The 22,139-nt window shown below is 42.7% G+C and overlaps 1 protein-coding gene across 3 annotated transcripts in view; it reads left to right on the top strand.

Moving 5' to 3' along the window:
* FRMD3 (FERM domain containing 3) overlaps positions 1-22,139 on the top strand; it is a 124,245-nt gene that overhangs the window by 74,299 nt on the left and 27,807 nt on the right. For all 3 annotated transcript variants that reach the window (XM_053407818.1, XM_053407820.1, XM_053407819.1), the window contains 3 exons: positions 4,879-4,976; positions 6,566-6,689; positions 20,410-20,497. In XM_053407818.1, the coding sequence (XP_053263793.1) occupies positions 4,879-4,976; positions 6,566-6,689; positions 20,410-20,497 (310 nt within the window). The remainder of the gene's footprint in view (positions 1-4,878; positions 4,977-6,565; positions 6,690-20,409; positions 20,498-22,139) is intronic.

Below are 22,139 nucleotides of genomic sequence, written 5' to 3' on the forward strand. Positions count from 1 at the left end.
ACTGGCCCGTACGGGCAGGGGTACCTTTACCTTTTTAAAGGTGTTTATATGAAGCACTAGATGGTGAAGCAGTGGTAGAAAATGGGATGTGAAGCTAGATTCCTGGGCTCCTTTTCTTCTCCTCTAGCCCAGTAGTCCTCTTGGGATACACTGCTTTTGAAATTCCTGCAGGGTTAATATACTTACTCAGAGGTAAGTCCCACTGGGTTCAGTAGGCTTCACACCCACATAAATGTTCATAGTTTCATCCTGGTGGGGGAAGGACACCCACTTTTGCCATGGAACTTCCTCTCTTTTCCTTGTGTGCCCTGTGTGCCCCCCCAACGCTCCAGGGCAGATGGGGGGGGGCGCTGCAGAGAGAGGAGAGGGCAAGGAAGCCCCATTGCATAGGTGGAAGCCCTTGTATCTGGGGGATGACATAGTTGCATACAACTCACAGTTCGAGGTATTCATCTGTTTCCAAACAGAGCTATGGGTTTGGACAGTTCCAGTGTACATAGAAATAAACCTCTAGGTCATGGGTAGGCAAGCTAAGGCCCGGGGGCTGGATCTGGCCCAATCACCTTCTAAATCCTGCCTGCGGATGATCCAGGAATTAGCGTGTTTTTACATGAGTAGAATGTGTGCTTTTATTTAAAATGCATCTCTGAATTATTTGTGGGGCCTGCCTGGTGTTTTTACATGAGTAGAATGTGTGCTTTTGCACATCTGGGTTATTTGTGGGGCATAGGAATTCGTTCACCCCCCCCAAAAAAATATAGTCCGGCCCCCCACAAGGTCTGAGGGACAGTGGACCGGCCCCCTGCTGAAAAAGTTTGCTGACCGCTTCTCTAGGTTCTGGAGCAAGCCTGCCACCAACCAGCATGCTAACTTATTGTTTTCAATTAATTTTACTTCACTTATTGTTTTATTTTCTTGCAACATCTTTCTTCGCCCTGCCTATGAACAACCCTGAAAGTGCTAACATCAAGTAAAAAATAAATAATAATTAAAGTGTGGCCACCAACAGAAACAAAAAGCCAAAATGAAAATGGCCATGGTGAGAACTGGTTTTTGTGTTTTGGTTTTTTTACCAAGTTGTGCTTCATAGGAACACTTGCTTTGTAGCTGAAATTATGGAGCTAAGTAAACACAACCGTGGTAGAAAAGCCTTGCCCAGACTGGGATCTTCCAGATGTTTTACGGAAGTTTTACAACTCCCATGAGCTGTAGCCATGAGACTTGTGCTACCTGGGTCTGCTGGGAATTGTATTCCAAAATATTTGGAGGACACCAAGCAGTGGAAAACTCTGGAAGACACGCTTCCCTACCTCTTTCAATCCCTAATTTCTCCCCCGCTAAAAACAGGGTGAGATCTGCTTGCACAAGTGTTTGGGGGGTTAGATGCTTTCGGTATTCCAGAGGGCTGGGAGACACCCCCAGACACATTTTGGTGTGGGGTGAGAAGTCCCACTGTGCAACTGGATTTCCATCATGCCAGTGAGTGGAGAACCCTCATTTTGCCCTCATTTTTCTGCTGTGCCTTCCCTGGGCATAGCCAGGATTTTTGTTATGGGGGGACAGAACTGATGTGATTGGTCAGTTAAGTATTTCTATTGTTTTACTTGATCTAAGGGGCACAGCTGCCCCCCTGCCCCCCCCCCGGCTATGCCCATGGTGCCTTCATTTTAGAAGCTGCCCATTGCAAACTGGTAATTGTTTATTTCGAACAGTTCAAATTATTCATAAATAAAAATGTAGTTTATTAAAAAATAAAAAATACAACACTTCGTATTGACAGGAGGTATTATAAATTATTTTTGTCAAGGGCATAAATATTTGAAATAACGTCAGTCTGTCTGGGAAAAGAAAATATTGACAACCCTAGGGAGAGGCTGAGTGAAAATGATGTTTGTTTATTTTGACAGCACACTGTGTGTAGCAATTTGCTCTGTTGGCTGACATTGCCAATTAAGTGTTTTCCTCCATAGGTTGTAAAGATCTTTCACTGAGCGATGGGGGAAATAGTTAAACACCTGGGAGCAAAGCTATGGTAAAGTCACAAATTTAGCAAAAGGAAAATCACCTTAATTTTTATCTCTCTCTCTCTCTCCTCTTTTTTTGCACTGTATGCAGCATTGATAGCGAAGCTTAAAGGGTGCAAAATCCTTTACAGAGCTAGTGTGTTCTATCAGTTTTTGAGAATGTTCTTTTGGAATTTGTTACTGAAGAATCCTTTGTTACCCAACTTTCTAGTTGTCCCTAAAGTCGTAATGATGAGACATTGGCAAAGTAAATTTTGGAACAGTCAGATAAGCAAGGGAAACCTTTTAACACAGGGGGCTGCTTTGTATACTACATTTTTATTTGGGACTCGGAAATTAATACCAGCATACATGCCTAGTATTATCATTATTAAGAAAAACATTTCTAAACTGCTCTTCATCCGATGGATGCTAGAAAAATGTACAGCAAACATAAAAATGAATCCAAAATGCAGTTATAATAGCCATCAAAGCAATTACTTACTGAGAGGCAACAAAAGATTTTAAAAGTTAACGGGAGGTTGAAGCACCCACTTCAAATAGTAATCCATGCATTTTGCATGCTAATTGCACATGGAAAGCAACTGTTAAAGGATTGGACTGCTGTTCCTGTCTATTTTGGAGGTAAAATCTGCAATTTATGCAAATAGATTCAATTCATATAAGATGTTATACATATGTTGTTGAAACAAAATATAAAAAATCCTTCTAATGGCACCTTAGAGACCAACTAAGTTTGTTATTGGTATGAGCTTTCATGTGCATGCACACTTCTTCAGTGATGTTGTTGTTTTTCCATTTATTATATTCATAATATGCATTTTTAATGTTTCAAAATGAGCTGCAGTACTACTACTACTATTAATAAAATGTAGATACTCATCACACTACTGTGTTTTGCAGTGCATTAAATGCTGAATGAATATACTTTTTGATACTTTAATCCAGCACTGTCCAACTTATGGTTCAAATTGTATACAAATATGAGCTGTCATCTGATAAGAATTTGGTTTTGGAAACCTACACACTGTATGCTGTCAGTCAGAAACAGGCAACACCAAAAGATTATGTCACCACTACTGATCTCTTCCTAAAAACCTATTTACGCATTATCTCACACTTGAGCCTTTCTTTCAACCTTTGAAAACATAAACTTATAGCGATGGGGGAATCCAATGTATCTTGTGTATAGAACAGCGTAGCATGTATACTGAGATGAAAACATTAAATTCCTCTCTGTGGGATTTGTATGAGTTCTCACCAGAATGCAACCAGTTCCCCAAATGTGCTCTTTAGCCAGAGCAAATTCCCAGGGTAGTGCAAACTGATTTACACAACTAGGAAGTGTTAGTAAAACTCCCCCCCTTCATTTAGAGGCTAGTGTGGTACCTCAAAGTATAATCATGCTGTGGACTTATTTAGCACATTGCCTTGTGAAGTAAGAATTTTTGTATCTGTTCACTATAGTGGAACAAATTTTCTCTCTCGAGAATCACTTATGTAACGTGAATTTTTCAAAGGAGTTTAATGAACTGTGACTGGCCAAAGATTACATTAGGAAGATGCCACAAAAAGGGCAATTATGAATGAAGCACAACAATAATGAATTCTGCAGTAACCTTCCTTATTGGACCCCACCCCCAAACAACTTTTTGAACGATTAAAGATCCCTGGATTTCAGAGTAGAGCTGGGATCCAAATTACTAGAGGACTGGGTGTGGGTTGTTGTTGTTTTGTTGAGAAACAAAAGTCCAAAACTTCCCCTTTATGTGTGTGGAAATAGTTACACAGATCTTCAGATCCTAGTCTAGGGATGTAGTTTTCTAATAACCTATGCAAAAGATGTATGTGGCGCACAGTTGCGAATATATTTTCTTGTGTGTTCCACAGGAGGCAGCAATCTTGAGCAGAAGACCACTAAGAAAAGGAGGCTGCTTAACCCTTGCCTTTCTAGTCACTTCCCTCACAAAACAGTCCCTTCCCCCAAGATCCTTTTTCCACTCGTGGAGAAAAAACATACGGATGCTCCTACCTTTTCCCACAAGGGGAGAAGAGAGCGGCTGGAAGAATGATTCTGAGTTGGAAAATGGCCAGAGGGCAAAAGTTCAAGCAGCCCATTCCTTCCCTCTCCTAGTCTTTTATTTAAGATTCAGCCTCCCAAGATTCACCTGCTTTTGGTTAAAAAAAAAAAGTCATGGAAAATGATACCTGAACATGAAGTGGGGTCCAGCAGCATAGGAAAATGTGTTTTCTCTCCTTGCACTTTTTCTTAGCATTTTGATTAGAATTGCATGGCAAACTTCCACTTGAATGCCTTAGTCCAATGGCTGGAACAGAAACACGGAGCATGGTTTGACTCAAGAGTAGACCCAATGAAGTAAATGAACCCAACCTAGTCATTTATTTCAGTTGGTCTACTTTGAGTAAAGTACCACCCTGTGTAGTTTTATACGTGGGGGGGGGGGGAATGAATGCATTTGCTGTTGTCCTGAGAGTCTTCTGTAGGAACCAAGAATATATTGGAATCTTTTAAAGGCACAGCTGTGATAAAAGGAGTATAAATTAAATATTGCATCTCAGCTTTGTTCATAAGCAGCATGCTTAATGTCATTCTTTCTTTTTCAACACATGGCCCAGTTGGTAGAAAGGAGAAAATATATTCGTACCAGCAACCTGATTTTTACTTCTGCATTGGCTCTCTGGCCAATTACATTAGCTAATGTTGTGATGTACATTGATTAAATGAGAATAAAGGCAAAATAAATATAGAAACAGAATCTTCATAAGATAGGGTCCCATCCAACTCTATGATTCTATGTGTGTTATATATAGTATTTTTCCTTACACCTTGCAGGTACCTTTTATACCTACAAATCAAAAGAGACATTTTCCATGGCCGCTTGCTGTGTTCATTTTCTGACGCTGCCTTCCTGGGCGCATGCATTGTCCAAGGTAAGTGTAGACAACAGCATCTTCAGACCTTTTCTCAGAATCCCGACCAGATATACATATTGCAATATCAAAAACCTTATGAAAGTTTTATAAACTAATTTGGTTTGGATCCAGATTTAGTTAGTCATAGTTTAGTTCCATTGAAATTGATGTGATCTTAGTTAGCAATAGCAGCAGCTGCTGGGGGTGTATGTGGGAGCAGGGACATGGGTGGCGCTGTGGTTTAAACCACTGAGCCTCTTGGGCTTGCAGATCGGAAGGTCGGCGGTTCGAATCCCCATGACGGGGTGAGCTCCCATTGTTCTGTCCCACCTCCTGCCAACCTAGCAGTTCAAAAGCACGCCAGTGCAAGTAGATAAATAGATACCTCTGCGGTGGGAAGGTAAACAGCGTTTCCGTGTGCTCTGGCTTCCGTCAAGGTGTCCAGTTGCGCCAGAAGTGGCTTAGTCCTGCTGGCCACATGACCCGGAAAGCTGTCTGTGGACAAACGCTGGCTCCCTTGACCGGAAAGCGAGATGGGGAACTATGGGAAACCCCATAGTTGCCTTTGACTGGACTTAACCGTCCAGGGGTCCTTTACCTTTACCTTATGTGGGTGCAGTCTCCTCCTGGCAACGGCAGTGTTGCATTTTCGGGGTGGGGTAAGGCAGCAGTGTAGGTGGTGGAGCTCCAGGTTGGTGGGAGTGATGCCATCGCTGGCAACCACTTGCGATTTCACTCTGTCCCACACTATCCCAGTACAGTGGTACCTCTGGTTAAGAACTTAATTCATTCTGGAGGTCCGTTCTTAACCTGAAACCATTCTTAACCTGAGGTACCACTTTAGCTAATGGGGCCTCCCACTGCCGCGTGATTTCTGTTCTCATCCTGAGGTAAAGTTCTTAACCCGGGGTACGACTTCTGGGTTAGCGGAGTTTGTAACCCGAGGTACCACTGTACCAGGAAGCAGCGGCATCCACTGCAGGAACCACTGCGTCTCTGCCAGCTAGATATTATTCATCCGTTTGTTTATTTTTCACGGAACTGATATACTGTTTCATTGAAATAAAAGCTCAAAGCAGATTTCTGACAGAATGAAATAATAAGATTATTTAAAAGAAAATAATAAACGATAAGCTAAAAACTAGATTAAAACGCATCCTGACAAACTTGCCCCATTAATTTCGGTGGGACTTGACAGGCTTACTCTGGAGCCATCCAAATTATAAATAAATATGTAGCTGAAATAACAGGCTGTGTGTAGCTTTTTCTGTTTCTCTTTGGGGAGAGGGTTCCAAAGGCACCACAACCAAAAAGGCCGTGCCTTCAGTAGCCATCTTCTTAAGATTTGAAACTGCCAGAGAAAGGCTTTCTGAATGACATTAACTTTGCACAGGAGAAAGAACCGTTCAGATACCTGAGTCACAAACTATATAGGGCTTTAAAGGTAACCACCAGTGTCTCAGTATTATATGCGGAGGTCTATTCATATATTGACAACAAATAATTCACTGCCAGTTTATTTTTTGTGACTAGGGATTCAATTTAGCTAACTGCTCACATATTTGGTACTTCTTCCCTAATCTTTCTTTGCATTTTTATCTGCGCAGCTGAGTTTGGTGACTATGATCCTGATGAACACTTGGACAATTATGTCAGTGAGTTCAAGATTTTCCCCAAACAATCCCAAAAGCTGGAGAGAAAAATACTTGATATACATAAAAACGAATTCAGGTAATTTTGAAAGCTGATTAAAAGATGTATTAAAAGAGTATTATTTAACTATTATTTGTTAGTTCTTTCTGCAGGTTGTAACCTACACAGGTAGAAAATAAAAATCTGTATTTTAAAGGGGTCAGTAGATGACAATGCAGTATAAAATTTTGCAGGTCAACAGATCTGCTCAATATGTTATGATCCAAAACTGAACCGAAACCATGGTAAGGCCACAATTAAGCTCATTGATTTCAGTGAGCTAATACAGATGCAACTCCATATTTGATTGGTTTAAAAACACTTTGGTTTAAGAACGGACTTCCAGAATGGATTAAGTTCGTAAACCAAGGTACCACTGTATAAACTCTCAAAAGATCAACATATAATCACAACATACATATTGTTTTATATTCCTCTATTTTTTACCTGGATGTAGCAAATACTGGGGGACGCGGGTGGCGCTGTGGGTAAAAGCCTCAGCACCTAGGGCTTGCTGATTGAAAGGTCGGCGGTTCGAATCCCCGCGGCGGGGTGCGCTCCCGTTGCTCGGTCCCAGCGCCTGCCAACCTAGCAGTTCGAAAGCACCCCCTGGTGCAAGTAGATAAATAGGGACCGCTTACTGGCGGGAAGGTAAACGGCGTTTCCGTGTGTGGCTCTGGCTCGCCAGATGCAGCTTGTCACGCTGGCCACGTGACCCGGAAGTGTCTGCGGACAGCGCTGGCCCCCGGCCTCTTAAGTGAGATGAGCGCACAATCCTAGAGTCTGTCAAGACTGGCCCGTATGGGCAGGGGTACCTTTACCTTTACCTTTACCTAGCAAATACTGAGCTAGCATATATGAATGTCACTGCTACTGACAAGTGGAAATTTTGGTTTTGCTGGTGAATTTTAAAGAAAAGAACATGGTTGCTATCTAAAGGTTTAGAACATACTTTGATGTTCAGTTACTTTCTGGTTAAACATTTTATCATTTCCTGAAGAGCAGCTATGTTAGTTTGTGGTGCCTTCCAGTAAAGGCTAACTTGTTTATTACTGCAATATATTCACAGGCAAGAGTCTACCTCTTTGTTTTCCCCAAAAAATAATAATTGTATTTTTCATTTTCAGCTTTTACAAATATTTTGACAAGAAAAACAAAATCTTTGCAAATCTAAATTACCTTTCCCTCGACTTCCCTCTGCTCCTTTCTGCGGTTACTTATTTCATATATTTTTATTATGGCATATCCAATTCAAATATATTAACACATTTTCCCAAATTGTCTCTTACTGCACATGTTTATATCAGTCCTGCTAATGTTTTAATTTGTTTACAATATGTCTTCAAATAGTCAATAATTCCCCCCATTCTATTTTTAAAAGTCTACTTTGATTATAGTTCTCTTTCTAGAAGAAAATCATATGAGAGGTTTCCTTACTGCTTTCATTTTAATTGCCATTCTGTTGATTTTGTGGTAATTATCCTTTGAAGGATATTTTCTTATTACTGTTGGATGAGCACTTTTAATGTACATTACAGTTTTTAAACATTGTTGCTTGGTTTTTATTAGTTTGAATTTCTGTTCTAGTTGCTTTGAGACTGTTCCGATGTAAAGCAACTCATAAATGTAATGAATATTAATAGTTTATCATCATCATCATCATATATATGTAGAACACTTCTCTCCTTTGACATATTATTTGATAACAAAACAGAATAGAGAGGACAAACCATTTCTCTCTCGCTATAGATATTTGCGGCCTCTTATTATTTTGGAGATAAACGTTGTTTTGGGAAAGGCTGCCCCCTTCAGGCATACTTTTCAACTGAAGAATTAAGAGCATAATTTAAATTATCCTGCAGTAGATGTGAAAAGTGTCATGGAATGTTGCTAGAAAACCATTGGCTTTGTTTATGTAACACTTGCAATTACCAGCAGATTCCAAGACCTAGAAGTATTTGGAATTTCATTTAGGGAGAGATAAACTGTGCTAGCCGAATGCAGTATCCGAAGGCAAAGGGCCAGCACAAGACCATGCAGGGAACAGTATCTGCAGCCTGAGAAAGCGCCTGTTAATGTGTGCATTTTTGCAGGATGGGCTTTGCGCATCGAGGTCCCCAAGACACCCCAAATAAGAACACAATGACACTTGATTCTTGTTTAAGGTTTTTGGAATAATTTTGGCCACAACTTTATTAAAAATACAGCAATGTGAGTGGTTGCTTAGGCATTGGTAGCGACTAACTGACCCCGCACAGGGACAGCACCCCCCGCGAAGTCAGAAAGGGTAAGTCACCTGGGGAGAGAGACGGGACTGGGAAACATGCCTCACCTCTCCCCAGAATGCTCCCAGGGGCTCTTGCGTGGCCCTAGCCCCTTGACAGGGGGTTCGGACAAAAGCATGGGGAGCCTCTGGGTTCCTTTAACGGAAAACCCTTGCAGCAGCCGCATTTTGGAGGGGCAGGCACAGCCGAATCCATACCCCTCCACCAACCAATTCCCAAACCAATGCCTAACTGCAACCTTACAAGTTGTGACGATTTGTTATGCAGTAGGCAAAAACCAAATGGCAGCAGCCAATCAGCCAAATAGACAAAATTCCTACCAGGCCCCTGCCCCAAAGCAGACGACCCCATGACAGGCATAGCAAGGTCAAGCAAACAGCCTAAAATTAGGGAAGGGAGGGTGGGTGATCCAAAGCACGCAGCGAAAGTGGAAGCTCGTCACTGCATGCAGTGTATTTAACAAACAGGGCTGTCAATCAATAAATGGCAACATATAAATCTCCCCAGTAACAGCCCGCCCCTGCTTAAAGATGGCCAAACTCTTTTGCCCAGCCCAGCAACAGTGAGGTGTCTTGTCAGCCCCCACCTCAACACGTGCTCTCCATGAGGGAGAAGACACTTTGCACAAAATGACAAGATTGGTCTCCGTGATATAGATACACAACTAGGGTTGCCACAGTTGATGAGCTTTTTTAAAGGAAAAACCAAGTTGAGCTTTGTTTCAAAATCCCAGGCATTTTGCCAAAATTCCCCCTAGACGGTATTTCTGGCAGGAAATTCCGGGCGTAGGGCAACCCTAAACACTGCCTCCGTGGTTGCGCGTCTTGCTTTGCGTGCAGAAGATCCCAGGTTTTCAATCCTGGGCCTCTCCAGGTAGGGCTTGGAAGTCACCAGCCTAAGCCACCGCCAGTCCGTATAGACAAGTTTTGAGTCAGACAGGTCAGTGGTAAGTTTCAGCTTCCTATAGTCCTGTGTTCCTAGGGAACATATGCACACAAATCTGTCAGCCTCTGTCAAGTGTAAATAGGTTGCTTATGATCTCTTCAGGTACTGCTTCAGGGGACACCCCCCCCCACACACAAATAATGTGTGGGTAAAATTGAGCAAGCGAAAAAAGTGAATTTTAAAAAAGGAACTATGGAGCCAGACAAGCTGATACAATAAATGTTTGAGTGGGTTTAACAAGTTTGGTTGATCGCCGAAGAATGGATGCTTTTGAATTATGGTGCTGGAGGAGACTCTTGAGAGTCCCATGGACTGCAAGAAGATTAAACCTATCCATTCTGAAGGAAATCAGCCCTGAGTGCTCACTGGAAGGACAGATCCTGAAGCTGAGGCTTCAATACTTTGGCCACCTCATGAGAAGAGAAGACTCCCTGGAAAAGACCCTGATGTTGGGAAAGATGGAGGGCACAAGGAGAAGGGGACGACAGAGGACGAGATGGTTGGACAGTGTTCTCGAAGCTACCAGCATGAGTTCGACCAAACTGTGGGAGGCAGTGGAAGACAGAAGTGCCTGGCGTGCTCTGGTTCATAGGGTCACGAAGAGTCGGACACAACTAAACGACTAAACAACAACAACAACAACAACAACAACAACAACAACGTGTTTTTATTTTTTAAAAAACAGCTGCCTGTTTGGGGTTGGGAATTAGGATCAGGATTGTGCTATGCAGGGAGGGGTAACGCTTTCCCTCTGCGTCATAGTCCTGTTGAAAACAACAACAACAACAACAACAACAACAACAACAACAACAACAACAACAACAATATCTTTATTGTCATTGCCCCCTCTCAGGGAAAACGAAATTACTTATGCACCCGTCCTCAAAGCTGACGCTACCCCTGGAATGGAAGCTGATATCTGTCTCATTGCAAGACTGACTGATAGGCAGATGAAAGCAAGACAATCTGTGTAGTGCTATAGATAAGCATATATTTCAGGAAATAGTAAATGAAAATGAAAACAAGCTGCACAAAACAGCAAGTCAAGTCACATCAGACTGCAGGTAGTCCAAAGTTAAATCCTGTGATTGCTAGAAGGGGCATAGAAACATTTTTACTTAATGCAGGATGTTTAATTCTAGTTCGGCAGGGGATCCATTGGTGCTTAGTATAACTGTCACATATTCTACACTTGAAAGCCTGAATTAAATGTTCAAAAACATTTATTTGTAATATTTGTAATATTGCCACATACTCAAAAACATTTATTTGTAATATTTGTAATATTGCCACATACTCATTACTGGCAGATAAAATATTGCTTCCATCCTCTATCCTCTATGAGTTTTGAAAGACTGTCATGGGGTCTTGCCAGCTCCAAACATTTTTCAGATGTTATTTCACTGCTGGTGATTTTTGTTTGTTCATATAGCACACTGTGCCATATTAAATAAGCATAAAGTATCTCTGAGAACATTTGCAAGATCTCACTCTTTTATTCCACATTAGTTAATACACATTAGTAAATACTGCCATGCTATCTTTCTCTCTGTTCAAAATCCCTATCACAAATTAGAAATATCACACAGATATTTCCTTTCCTTTCATGTACTGTATATTAATTACTCTTAACATGCTTTGAAAAAGTGCTGGTAACATGTTTCAGGGGGCTAATGAATGAGTAAAAATTGTCTTATGCACATTTTCAGTGCTTGCTTATGGCAGCATTCTAACAATTCAGTGATGATACTGTACTCAATGCATTTTAAAAATAATTAACCCTGAATACCATCATTGCAAGGGATGCAGGTGGCGCTGTGGTGTAAACCACTGAGCCTAGGGCTTGCCGATTAGAAGGTCGGCGGTTCGAGTCCCCGCGACGGGGTGAGCTCCCATTGCTCAGTCCCAACTCCTGCCAAACTTGCAGTTCGAAAGCACGTCAAAGTGCAAGTAGATAAATAGGTACCACTCCAGCAGGAAGGTAAACAGTGTTTCCATGTGCTGCTCTGGTTCGCCAGAAGGGGCTCAGTCATGCTGGCCACATGACCCGGAAAAACTATCTGTGAACAAAACGTCAGCTCCCTCAGCCAGTAAAGCGAGATGAGTGCCGCAACCCCAGAGTCGTTCGCGACTGGACTTAACTGTCAGGGGTCCTTTACCTTTACCATCATTGCAATGGCTGAGTTTTATGGAAATGCTGATCTCTGAGCCTGACTGCAACTGAATCTCCTAAGAAGGTGCTGGTAGAAGGCATGGTAACTTTAGAGGATTGTAATTAATTAGGCCTTGTAAGCTTTTCATCAGTTTGTCCACCATAGGGAACAAAGAGGATGTTACCCCGATTGACTTAGAAACTATCAGGTGCTAAATTTCTGTGTGATGAGGGAAGTTTTAAGCAGATATTCAGCATTACTAGTTTTCATGTTGCCTTAAGAAGTATGCCATATCTGTGACAAGGTGAAAAGAGCAAATCAGTAACCAGATGTTGAAATAAATAGCTGAGTGCTGTAAATTAAGGCTCAGTAGAATGATATAATATAATGTAGTATTTAATTCTGGTGGTACTAAATTTCTGTCTGCTAATTGAACATACTGTAGAAACTTCCTGTGGCAGCATCAGGGTAACAATTTGTCATGGGGCCCATGGATACAACAGAGCAAAACAAATTATCAGTGAACAAACTCCGAATCACATGCATGAGCTGCTAGGGAAATGGTGACTCACAGTGACAGGTGCCAAAGTGGGGAAGAAGCATCTTTTTCAGGTGTAAGAACATTTGCCGTTTTCTTCCTCATGAAGATCTATCAAAATGTGGAGAATAATCTTTGTGAAAAGCAAACAGAATTGGTGTCTGAAGGCTGTTCTGTCTGAAGTAGATGTCAGATTTCTAGCTGTACTTTCTAGAGGTGCTTCTTGTCGTTGTTTTAAATGCACCACCTTACACTTTTATCAGAAAGAAAGTATAATTCACATTTATTCAACAACAATTTTAGGAAGCTTGTTATTTTTGTTTTTAATGCATACATACATACATACATACATACATACATACATACATACATACCATAGTGGCTAAATGCTGGTCTAATGTAGTTTTGCTCATAGGGATGGAACTTCATATATATTTCATTCATTTTTACCTCCAAGAAGCTCAAGGCAGACATAGGGGGTTCGATCCTACAACAGTGTTTCCTTTTCTCACCCCAGCAGCTTCCTTTCAATACTTTCCAGAGGATCTGGGGTCATTGCTGGGCTGTGTTACCAGGGGGATGAGAGGAGAAAATTCTAACTTAGGCAATCTTGAGGTACAACCCATTCTTCCCTCCCATTTTAACCCTACAGAAGCCCTATGAAATTGGTTACACTGAGAAAGAGTGAGCGATTCAAAGGCATCTGGCTGAGTGAGGGAAGGCCTTCCCTGTCCTAGTCCATCACTGCCTGTTCAACAAAAATAGGAGTCATATGGAAGACTAACACATTTATCTACTATTGCTTGGCATGGTTTCAGCCTCTTCTGGGATTCTTCACAGAGCGTTGTCTGACTCGTAAGAAGAGACAGATAGAAATCCTTACAGTTGTACTGGTAGCAGCAATGTGTACATGGGCCATCACATATCTAACTTCAGACAGAACTTCAAGTTCGCTTCACGCAATGCTTTTCAGTATAGTCAGCTCACACACTTGGCTACTAGTCACCAAGTGTACAGTAAGTGCTTTGAAAATCCTGATTTTATTTTCTGGATACACATTGGAACATTAGAGCCATTCAGTATTAAAGGCGCACATTTTAAATAATGTGGACCTTCTTTCTAGATCTGCGATCCAGCTATTGGTTTATAATGTCTCTTTCCTGCTGAGGAGATGTGAAGGAGGGTGTTAAATTTGAAGGTGTCAATAAATCTGAAAAGGATTTTTGTTCCTAAGTTGTTTAGAATCCTGCTGTATTCTCTGTTTTAAGGTCTGATAAATTTACAAATGCCATTTGAAAAATAGCAGTGTTAAGTCTAGAATGTCTCTTTCTACATATAATGACCCTATTTGTAACTCTGGTTGTGAGAAATTAGTCCTCCTACCTCTTCTGTAGGGGACGCGGGTGGCGCTGTGGGTAAAATCTCAGCGCCTAGGACTTGCCGATCGCATGGTCGGTGCTTCGAATCCCCGCGGCGGGGTGAGCTCCCGTCGTTCGGTCCCAGCTCCTGCCCACCTAGCAGTTCGAAAGCACCCCTAAGTGCAAGTAGATAAATAGGTACCGCTTTATAGCAGGAAGGTATACGGTGTTTCCGTGTGCTGCTCTGGTGCTGGCTCGCCAGTTGCAGCTTAGTGACGCTGGCCACGTGACCCGGAAGTGTCTCCAGACAGCGCTGGCCCCCGGCCTCTTAAGCAAGATGGGCGTGCAACCCCAGAGTCGGTCACGACTGGCCCGTACGGGCAGGGGTACCTTTTACCTTTACCTCTTCTGTAGTAGCTTGCTGTACAGATTGTAAAATGGTGTTTCTTTTTTACTGATCAACGTGGAGGTTCTGTAATTTCAGCTTGTTGAAATTCTGCTTATCCTTCTCGAAAAAGATCTCTGCAAAGTTCATACTCTCAGCAAGATGTACTTAATGTGAAGAGTACCTATTGGGATGGTGTGCTATTTAAGCAGTCCATAGTAGCTACAACTGCTCCTCTAAATTCCACTTACCCGGTTTTGATTGCAGCTCTTTTGCTTTCATCCTTGCAACTTCTACATTTGTTTTTACTTCAAGTGTGAGACCAGCAGCTGTCCCAGATTCCAAGCCCGTCAGCAAAGACTGTACAGAATTTCCCCTCTCACACTATTATGACACACTTAAGATCATTGCTCAGCCGCTGGCCCCTCAGTGGAGCTATAAGCAAGCATGATATTAAATCTAGCTTTGGACTGAATTGCTTAGACCCTCCCATGGCCTTTTCATTGTATTAATTTGAAATCATTTGAATCAAGGTCTGGCTTAACAATGACTCACACTGACAGGATAATAACTTTATGTCCTTTTCACGTTACTTGAATGGTTTCCTAGGGATATTCCCCTAGAAATGAGGGGCTGGGGCATATTCCTCATGGCTGTTTGTGTGTCTCAGTGGTGGCACCTTCTTATAGTAGTTCCATCACCTACTGTGGCATGTTGCTCTTGCTTGCTACACAAGTTGGCTCCCAAAACACAGGTAGCCCGTATGCTGATGGCAAATCATGCTGCTGGCATCAAGCTGGTACAAAGGAGATGCACAGGCAATAGATGTTCCAGTGCCATAACTACTTGACACTGTAATAAGTAAAATTATGCCTTAAGCCCTGCAAGGACCTATGGGACCGCCTCTCCTGGTATGCCCTGCAGAAGACCTTAAGATCCATAAATAACAACACTTTGGAGGTCCCAAGCCTCAAGAAGGTTAGCTTGGTCTCAACTAGGGCCAGGGCCTTTTCAGCACTGTCCCCAACTTGGTGGAACGCTCTGTCCCAAGAGACTAGGGCCCTGTGGGATTTGACGTCTTTCCGCAGGACCTGCAAGATGAAGCTGTTCCACCTGGCCTTCGGCTTGGACTCACTCTGACCCCTTATATGGGACTTGGTATATAAATTTTCCCTTGTCTTTTTTGCTGGCCCATGTAGGACCAGCATGGATAGCTGGCTTGGGTGAATATCTGATGTTTCCTCCCTTTATGGTCTTGATTTATGGGCTACTACGAAAATGAGGCTGCATTTTAAGCTGCATTTTAAGCCGTATTTTAATTTACTGTTTTTTTTTCTTTTTTCTTTTTTCCTATTACATTTTATTGTAATTTATATTCAGTGTTAGCCTCCCTGAGCCCGGCCCTGGCTGGGGAGGGCGGGGTATAAATTAAAATTTATTATTATTATTATCATTATTATTATTATTATTATTTATTAAGTGGGCAAAGGCATTCTGCTCTTCCAGACTTACCTGCAAATTCCTTTGCTTCCAGCAACAATAGTGCAAGGCTGTTTAGCTGTTTCCATCTTTGGGCCTTTAAAACTACCTTTAGATGTTGAGCTGTCTTGAAGGGGTCTGTGACGTTAACATATGGTAGTGCTGGAGGTGAAATAGTTAAACAGGTTACCCAATCGGAACCCAGGGGGGTGGAGTCAGAGGGACTATAAAACCAGCTCTGGGAGGGGTGGAGAGGAAGAGTTCGTTGGGAGTTGGGTGGTTGGTTGGAGTGGGAGTGAATTGGGATAGAGTCTGTGGGCAGGTTGAGTTAGTGTAGCGAAATAAGTTGAGTTAGGAACAGTTAGGAGCTAGGAAGACAAGTAAATATCTGAGAGGTGGTTTAGTGAGTGGGAGCCGGTAGCAGAAGTTATAGGTCTGGATAGGCACCCCATGATTGTAATGGACCGATACCGTTTATGAAACCATACGCTTGTTAAACTGCAATAAATAAACAGAACTTTATGTTCCAGTTTAACCCTGATTGGACCCAGTATTGTATCAGGTAGGGCCTGGGTGGTGGCAGCGAGAAATAAAGTGGTGGCACAGGGATCAATAGACGGTGAAACGTCCGGGGACCCTGTGTGATCGCCATTGGGTCACCCAAAGTTCACTGTAGTATTGTGCAATGATACTTCAAAGAGAGCAGGAAAAGTGTTCTATTGCCGCAATATCCATGAAATACCCTCCAAGGGTCCCTCTTTTACGGGGACAGTCTTGGAATTATGAAACCCATCCCAGCTTCTGATTTGATCCTAGAATGTGCCCATTTCTCCCTGCCAGTGCCACCGCCACCGAGCTTGGACAACTCATAGCGGCTGCATGGAGCAGGTGGAGGAGAGGCTGCTGAGCCCAGCCTTGTGGGACGCACCAACTCAGAGGTGCAGGCAGAGAGCAGGGCCACCCTGGATGCGAAGAAAGCGAGAGCAGAGCAGAGAGCAAGCAGTCTTGTAAAAAAAAAATTAAAATGCTTTGTGCACCCATGTCTAACCTTGAGGAGGTCTAGGAGGGTCAGTTGGGTGGGGAGTGAGAAACGCCCCTATTTTCATCTGAGGGGATTTAGGTTCTGCGCATGTGAGTAAATTAACCCCCCCCCCCACAGACACCAGGACAGGCATCTGCATGACTGATCCCATAAGTCAGTGCTGTAATGAGGTAGCTTGTTCAATTGGGCTATTAGATGAAAATCAATTAGTCTACTAGGTGCTTTTGTTGGTTTTTGTTTTGCTTAGTTTGACAAGACTACAATCTAATAGCCCAATTTAACGTGCTGCCCTGGAGTACCCCCAGAAAAAAGCACTGAGTGTTGTAAACCAGCATCAGAATTCTTTCCCCACCCGCATTCAGTTTTATGTTTTACTGCATTTTTTTGATTGGGTGGGGTGTGGGGGTTTTTTGTCTTGAGAGTCAGTGGATTTTGCAGATTTATTTTTCTTCTCTTTCATCCACATTGTTAGTGCAGCCCTCCCTGGTATAAAAGCAGATTTGTATTTTTCTCTCTTAAGAATTTCAGAAATGACTCCTTCCTGTATTTAATTTCTTTGTCTATTACTGTCCTCACTCCTTTTCTCATTTGTGACATGAACATGTGACATTGCTTGTGAAGTGGCCAATTTCTTTACAGTTTGCCTTGGTTAAAATGTTTTAGTTGTTCTAAATCCAAAACTGATAATTACTAATATATTTTCATTTTCTTGGCTTTCTGCCCATTCCATTTCCAAATCTGGGAGGCATTACTACTTTAAAACAGTGCAAATGCATAACATAAATTCTATCTACTACTGTTAAACTGATTATTCTATATTTGGCTGCTACTTAATATTGAGTTAGACCATTGGCTCAACTAGTCTAGTAGTAGTATTTATATCCCACCCTTTTCCCCTGACAGGGGCTTACAGATAAAAGAGAAGCAGCTACAAACATAGAAAAAACTATTATTAAAAACAGTTTAACATTAATAATATATAAATACGTTCTATTAAAACATACAGATCATTCTGACTGGCAGTGACTCTCTAGAGGTTCAGAGGACATTTCTTAGTTTGGGGGCGCAATTTTTTTCTCAGTTGCAGATCCTGCAATTGCCATATTTTTCATTCCATAAGACGTACCAAGTTTTTAGAGGAGGAAAACAAGAAAAAAAATATTCTGAACGAAACAGTGGATTATGATTTTTTTTGTGGTTCATGCTGTGGCCACAGACATGTAATCTGATGGTGAATTTGGGGTGACCCAATGCAAAAATCCTGAGGATCCATGTGGATCTGTGCTTGTAACCACATTTTTTGCACCATTGCGGCCCCACGAAACAGTGGGTGTGTGGTTTTTTTGGTGCAGGCTGTAGCCATGGAAATACAATGTGATCTGATGGTGAATTTGAGGTGACCCAATGCAAAAATCCTGAGGATCCATGTGGATCCGTGCTTTGTAAATCTGGGCCCATCTGCCTGCAGTTGCTCTACAGCAGAACTCTGCACAAATGCTGCATATTGGTGAATCATTCTGCAAAGCCAGGAGTGATCTTTATGGTTCCCTCCAGATGTTGGTGGACAACAGCTCCCATCATCCCTGACTGTTGAGCCTGCCGACTGAGGCTGATGGGAATTGGCACCCAGCAGCACCTGGCCACTCCAGCACAAAGCAGTGTCACTTGGGAACATCAAAAGAAATCCATGATGTCTGCAGTACATACTTTGGGAAGACTTACCTTTGTTCTGATTTACAATTTAGTTAAACTGTAGGTGGGAAGCGGATGGGGTTGAATATCTCACACACTGAAAAAAGTAGTTTTTTGCTTACTTTGGATAGTTTAGCATGGAAGGAGAAGGACCAATGCTTTTTCCCATATCCTATTCCACAAAGCAGAGACATCACCTTGCCAACAAAGGTCCGTATAGTTAAAGCTCTGGTTTTCCCAGTAGTGGTGTATGGAAGTGAGAGCTGGACCATAAAGAAGGCTGATCGCCGAAGAATGGGTGCTTTTGGATTATGGTGCTGGAGGAGACTCTTGAGAGTCCCATGGACTGCAAGAAGATCAAACCTATCCATTCTCAAGGAAATCAGCCCTGAGTGCTCACTGGAAGGACAGATCCTGAAGCTGAGGCTCCAATACTTTGGCCACCTCATGAGAAGAGAAGACTCCCTGGAAAAGACTCTGATGCTGGGAAAGATGGAGGGCACAAGGAGAAGGGGACGACAGAGGATGAGATGGTTGGACAGTGTTCTCGAAGCTACCAACATGACTCTGACCAAACTGCGGGAGGCAGTGGAAGACAGAAGTGCCTGGCATGCTCTGGTCCAGGGGGTCACAAAGAGTCGGACACCACTAAACGACTAAACAACAAATTCCGCAATGCAAATCCATAAAGAGGTCACCCTGTCCCAGGGAGAAGAAGAGAAAAACGGAAAATAACTTTGAAATTAAGCACGGCTGTGCAAGTGTGCACAGAGAAGTAGCATCTGAAGTGATCAAATCAATTAGGATGACCATTCGGTCACTGAGAACAAAATAAAGGAGAAAACTTCCACCTGACAGATTCACTTCCACCTGCCCCAGGGCAAAAGAATGAAGGTGGCACAATAAAGGAAACCGGAGAGGAGGGGGCCCAACCAGTTCTGCAGGATCAAACTCATTCCTACCGTTAATTTTAATGATCTTGCCACACTGCTGGGTCACATGGCATGTGGAGGGGAGCTTGCCAGGTGGAATGATCCCCTCCCCACGATCCCACCCCACCCCCACACACTCAGGGCATGGGAGGAAAAGATGGGGCAGGGGGAAGTCCTTGTGCAGGACATCCGCTGATGGGGCATATTAGGTGATTCCTTCCCAGTGGGTTTGTCAGGAGGCTGGAGGTTACAAACGCCTCTGCTCTCTGTGCATGGATTATTGCACAGCATAGCCTTAATTATGGCTAATGCTAAAGGCTTTTGATAATATTCACACCACCACAAAGCATTTATGCAGACACTCTGTGCAGTAGATTTATCTGACGTATGTATGTCAATCCTTGCTGTTTGGAAAAACACACTACCGTTGTGCCAGATCAGCAGGTATGCATGACATGGTTTATCATTTGGGTCATGTTCGTGATTGGATGCACGCATCGTAAAGTGGAGTGTTCCACAAGAATGCTGACAGATTCAAGTCTAGGCCTGGAGAGGCAGCCATGACCAAAATACCCTTGTTTATTTGCTTGTTTATTTCCAGAGCAGGAAAGAAATACATCTTAATAGGAGTGCTTCTTTAAAATGAATTTAGGAAATAGGTCATTGGAAACCAAGACTGCAGCTTATTTCTCACTAAGCTCCAACTGTCCCATGTGCATCAGGAGAGAGCAAATATTTGAAAGATACTTGATAGCCCCTGATTAACTGCACAGCTCACTGGAGTCCCGAGAATATGTCAAGAGCATCTAGGCTTAATCCAAAGGGATTAGGTGCTGTGAGAGAGTACAAGCAGAATCATATGAAAGATCTCCTATTTCCCCTCTCATGATAGATACCTTTGGCTGAATTTTTTTGTATTTTTTAAAAGTTTTCATTATGCTTTTTTTTAGGGGTCAGAGTCCAGCTGTTGCTGAGTTTAATTTATTATTGAAAGCACATTCTTTAGAAACCTATGGTGTTGATCCCCACCCTTGCAAGGTAATGTATTTATTTTATTGTTTTAAGCACAATTAGCATTTTCCATATTTAGTGCCTGTTCAATCCCTCCCCTATCTATGCCATTAAATATGTACTGGCCGACCATGGGTGGGTCCCCTACTATGGGATGTGGGTGGTGCTGTGGTGTAAAACACTAAGCTTTGGGCTTGCCGATCAGAAGGTTGGCGGTTCGAATCCTCGCGACGGGGTGAGCTCCCATTGCTCAGTCCCTGCTCCTGCCAATGTAGCAGTTTGAAAGCATGTCAAAGTGCAAGTAAATAAATAGGTGCCGCTCCGGCGGGAAGGTAAACAGCGTTTGTGTGCGCTGCTCTGGTTTCGGCAGAAGCGGCTTTGTCATGCTGGCCACATGGTCCGGAAAAACTGTCTGCGGACAAACGCCGGCTCCCTCGACCAGTAAAGTGAGATGAGCGCCGCAACCCCAGAGTCGTTCGCGACTGGACTTAACTGTCAGGGGTCCTTTACCTTTACATTTTTTTGCCATGGGTGGAGCTCTCTATATACAGTAAAAATGCCAGTGGTCAGTGGTAAGTACCTCCACGTGCAGTCAAGCACAATTTGCAGTATATATTGGGAGCCTGATTATCATTATAATAGTAAATAAAGAGCCATGTATTGCCTTTTAAATGTATTTGTGAGAGGAGGGCATTGGTTTACTTTTGGGTGGTGGTGTTGTTATGTAATTTGTATTCTCATTGTGTGTTTTTATGTTGTGAACCACCCTGTGATCTTCAGATGAAGGGCAATATACAAATTTAACAAACAAATGTATTCAATACATTGCGCAGTGCAGTACATTAAGTATTTTCTCTTTCTGTAGTATGATAACAGAGTACACTTAAACTTATCTTTCATTGTAACTGTAAGGTGTCTTCTACCGGACAGAAGGGCTGGGAAAGAAATTGTAGCATTTATCTTACTGTGTTTTGCTTCATATAATTCTAAACTGCTTTTTAAGACAAACCTTACGAAGGCATTAAAAATGCATACTTGGCGTCAGACAACAAAGGCCAGTTTGGTCCTATCAATTTCAATGTTACTAAGCCAGTTTGAGTGTTAGAGTGCTAGTTTGTTTGTTTATATATATATGCAAATTGTGTTTCAAGTTGCAGTCTAATGGCCAACATAGACATTTCCTTTGCCATGCTAATTAGGGGGCTGGATAGAAATTTGCAGGGGAAATCTGTGGGTAGGAGCAATGTGCATAACCCCTCCTCTACTCTCCTGCAAATGCCCTCTTGCGAGTAGCCCTCCGAACTAGACTATAAAATTGGTACTGAGCCCATTTCAGCAAAGAAAACTAGTGACATTGATGTAGGTCTAATAAGAAGACCAGGGATGCGGGTGGCACTGTGGGTTAAACCACAGAGCCTAGAGCTTGCCAATCAGAAGGTCGGCGGTTCGAATCCCCGCGACGGGGTGAGCTCCCATTGCTCGGTCCCTGCTCCTGCCAACCTAGCAGTTCGAAAGCACGTCAAAGTGCAAGTAGATAAATAGGTATCACTCTGGCGGGAAGGTAAATGGCATTTCCGTGCGCTGCTCTGGTTTGCCAGAAGTGGCTTAGTCATGCTGGCCACATGACCTGGAAGCTGTACACCGGCTCCCTCAGCCTGTAAAGCGAGAT

The sequence above is a fragment of the Podarcis raffonei genome, chromosome 11, assembly GCF_027172205.1.
Source record: "Podarcis raffonei isolate rPodRaf1 chromosome 11, rPodRaf1.pri, whole genome shotgun sequence".
Taxonomy (NCBI): Eukaryota; Metazoa; Chordata; class Lepidosauria; order Squamata; family Lacertidae; genus Podarcis; species Podarcis raffonei.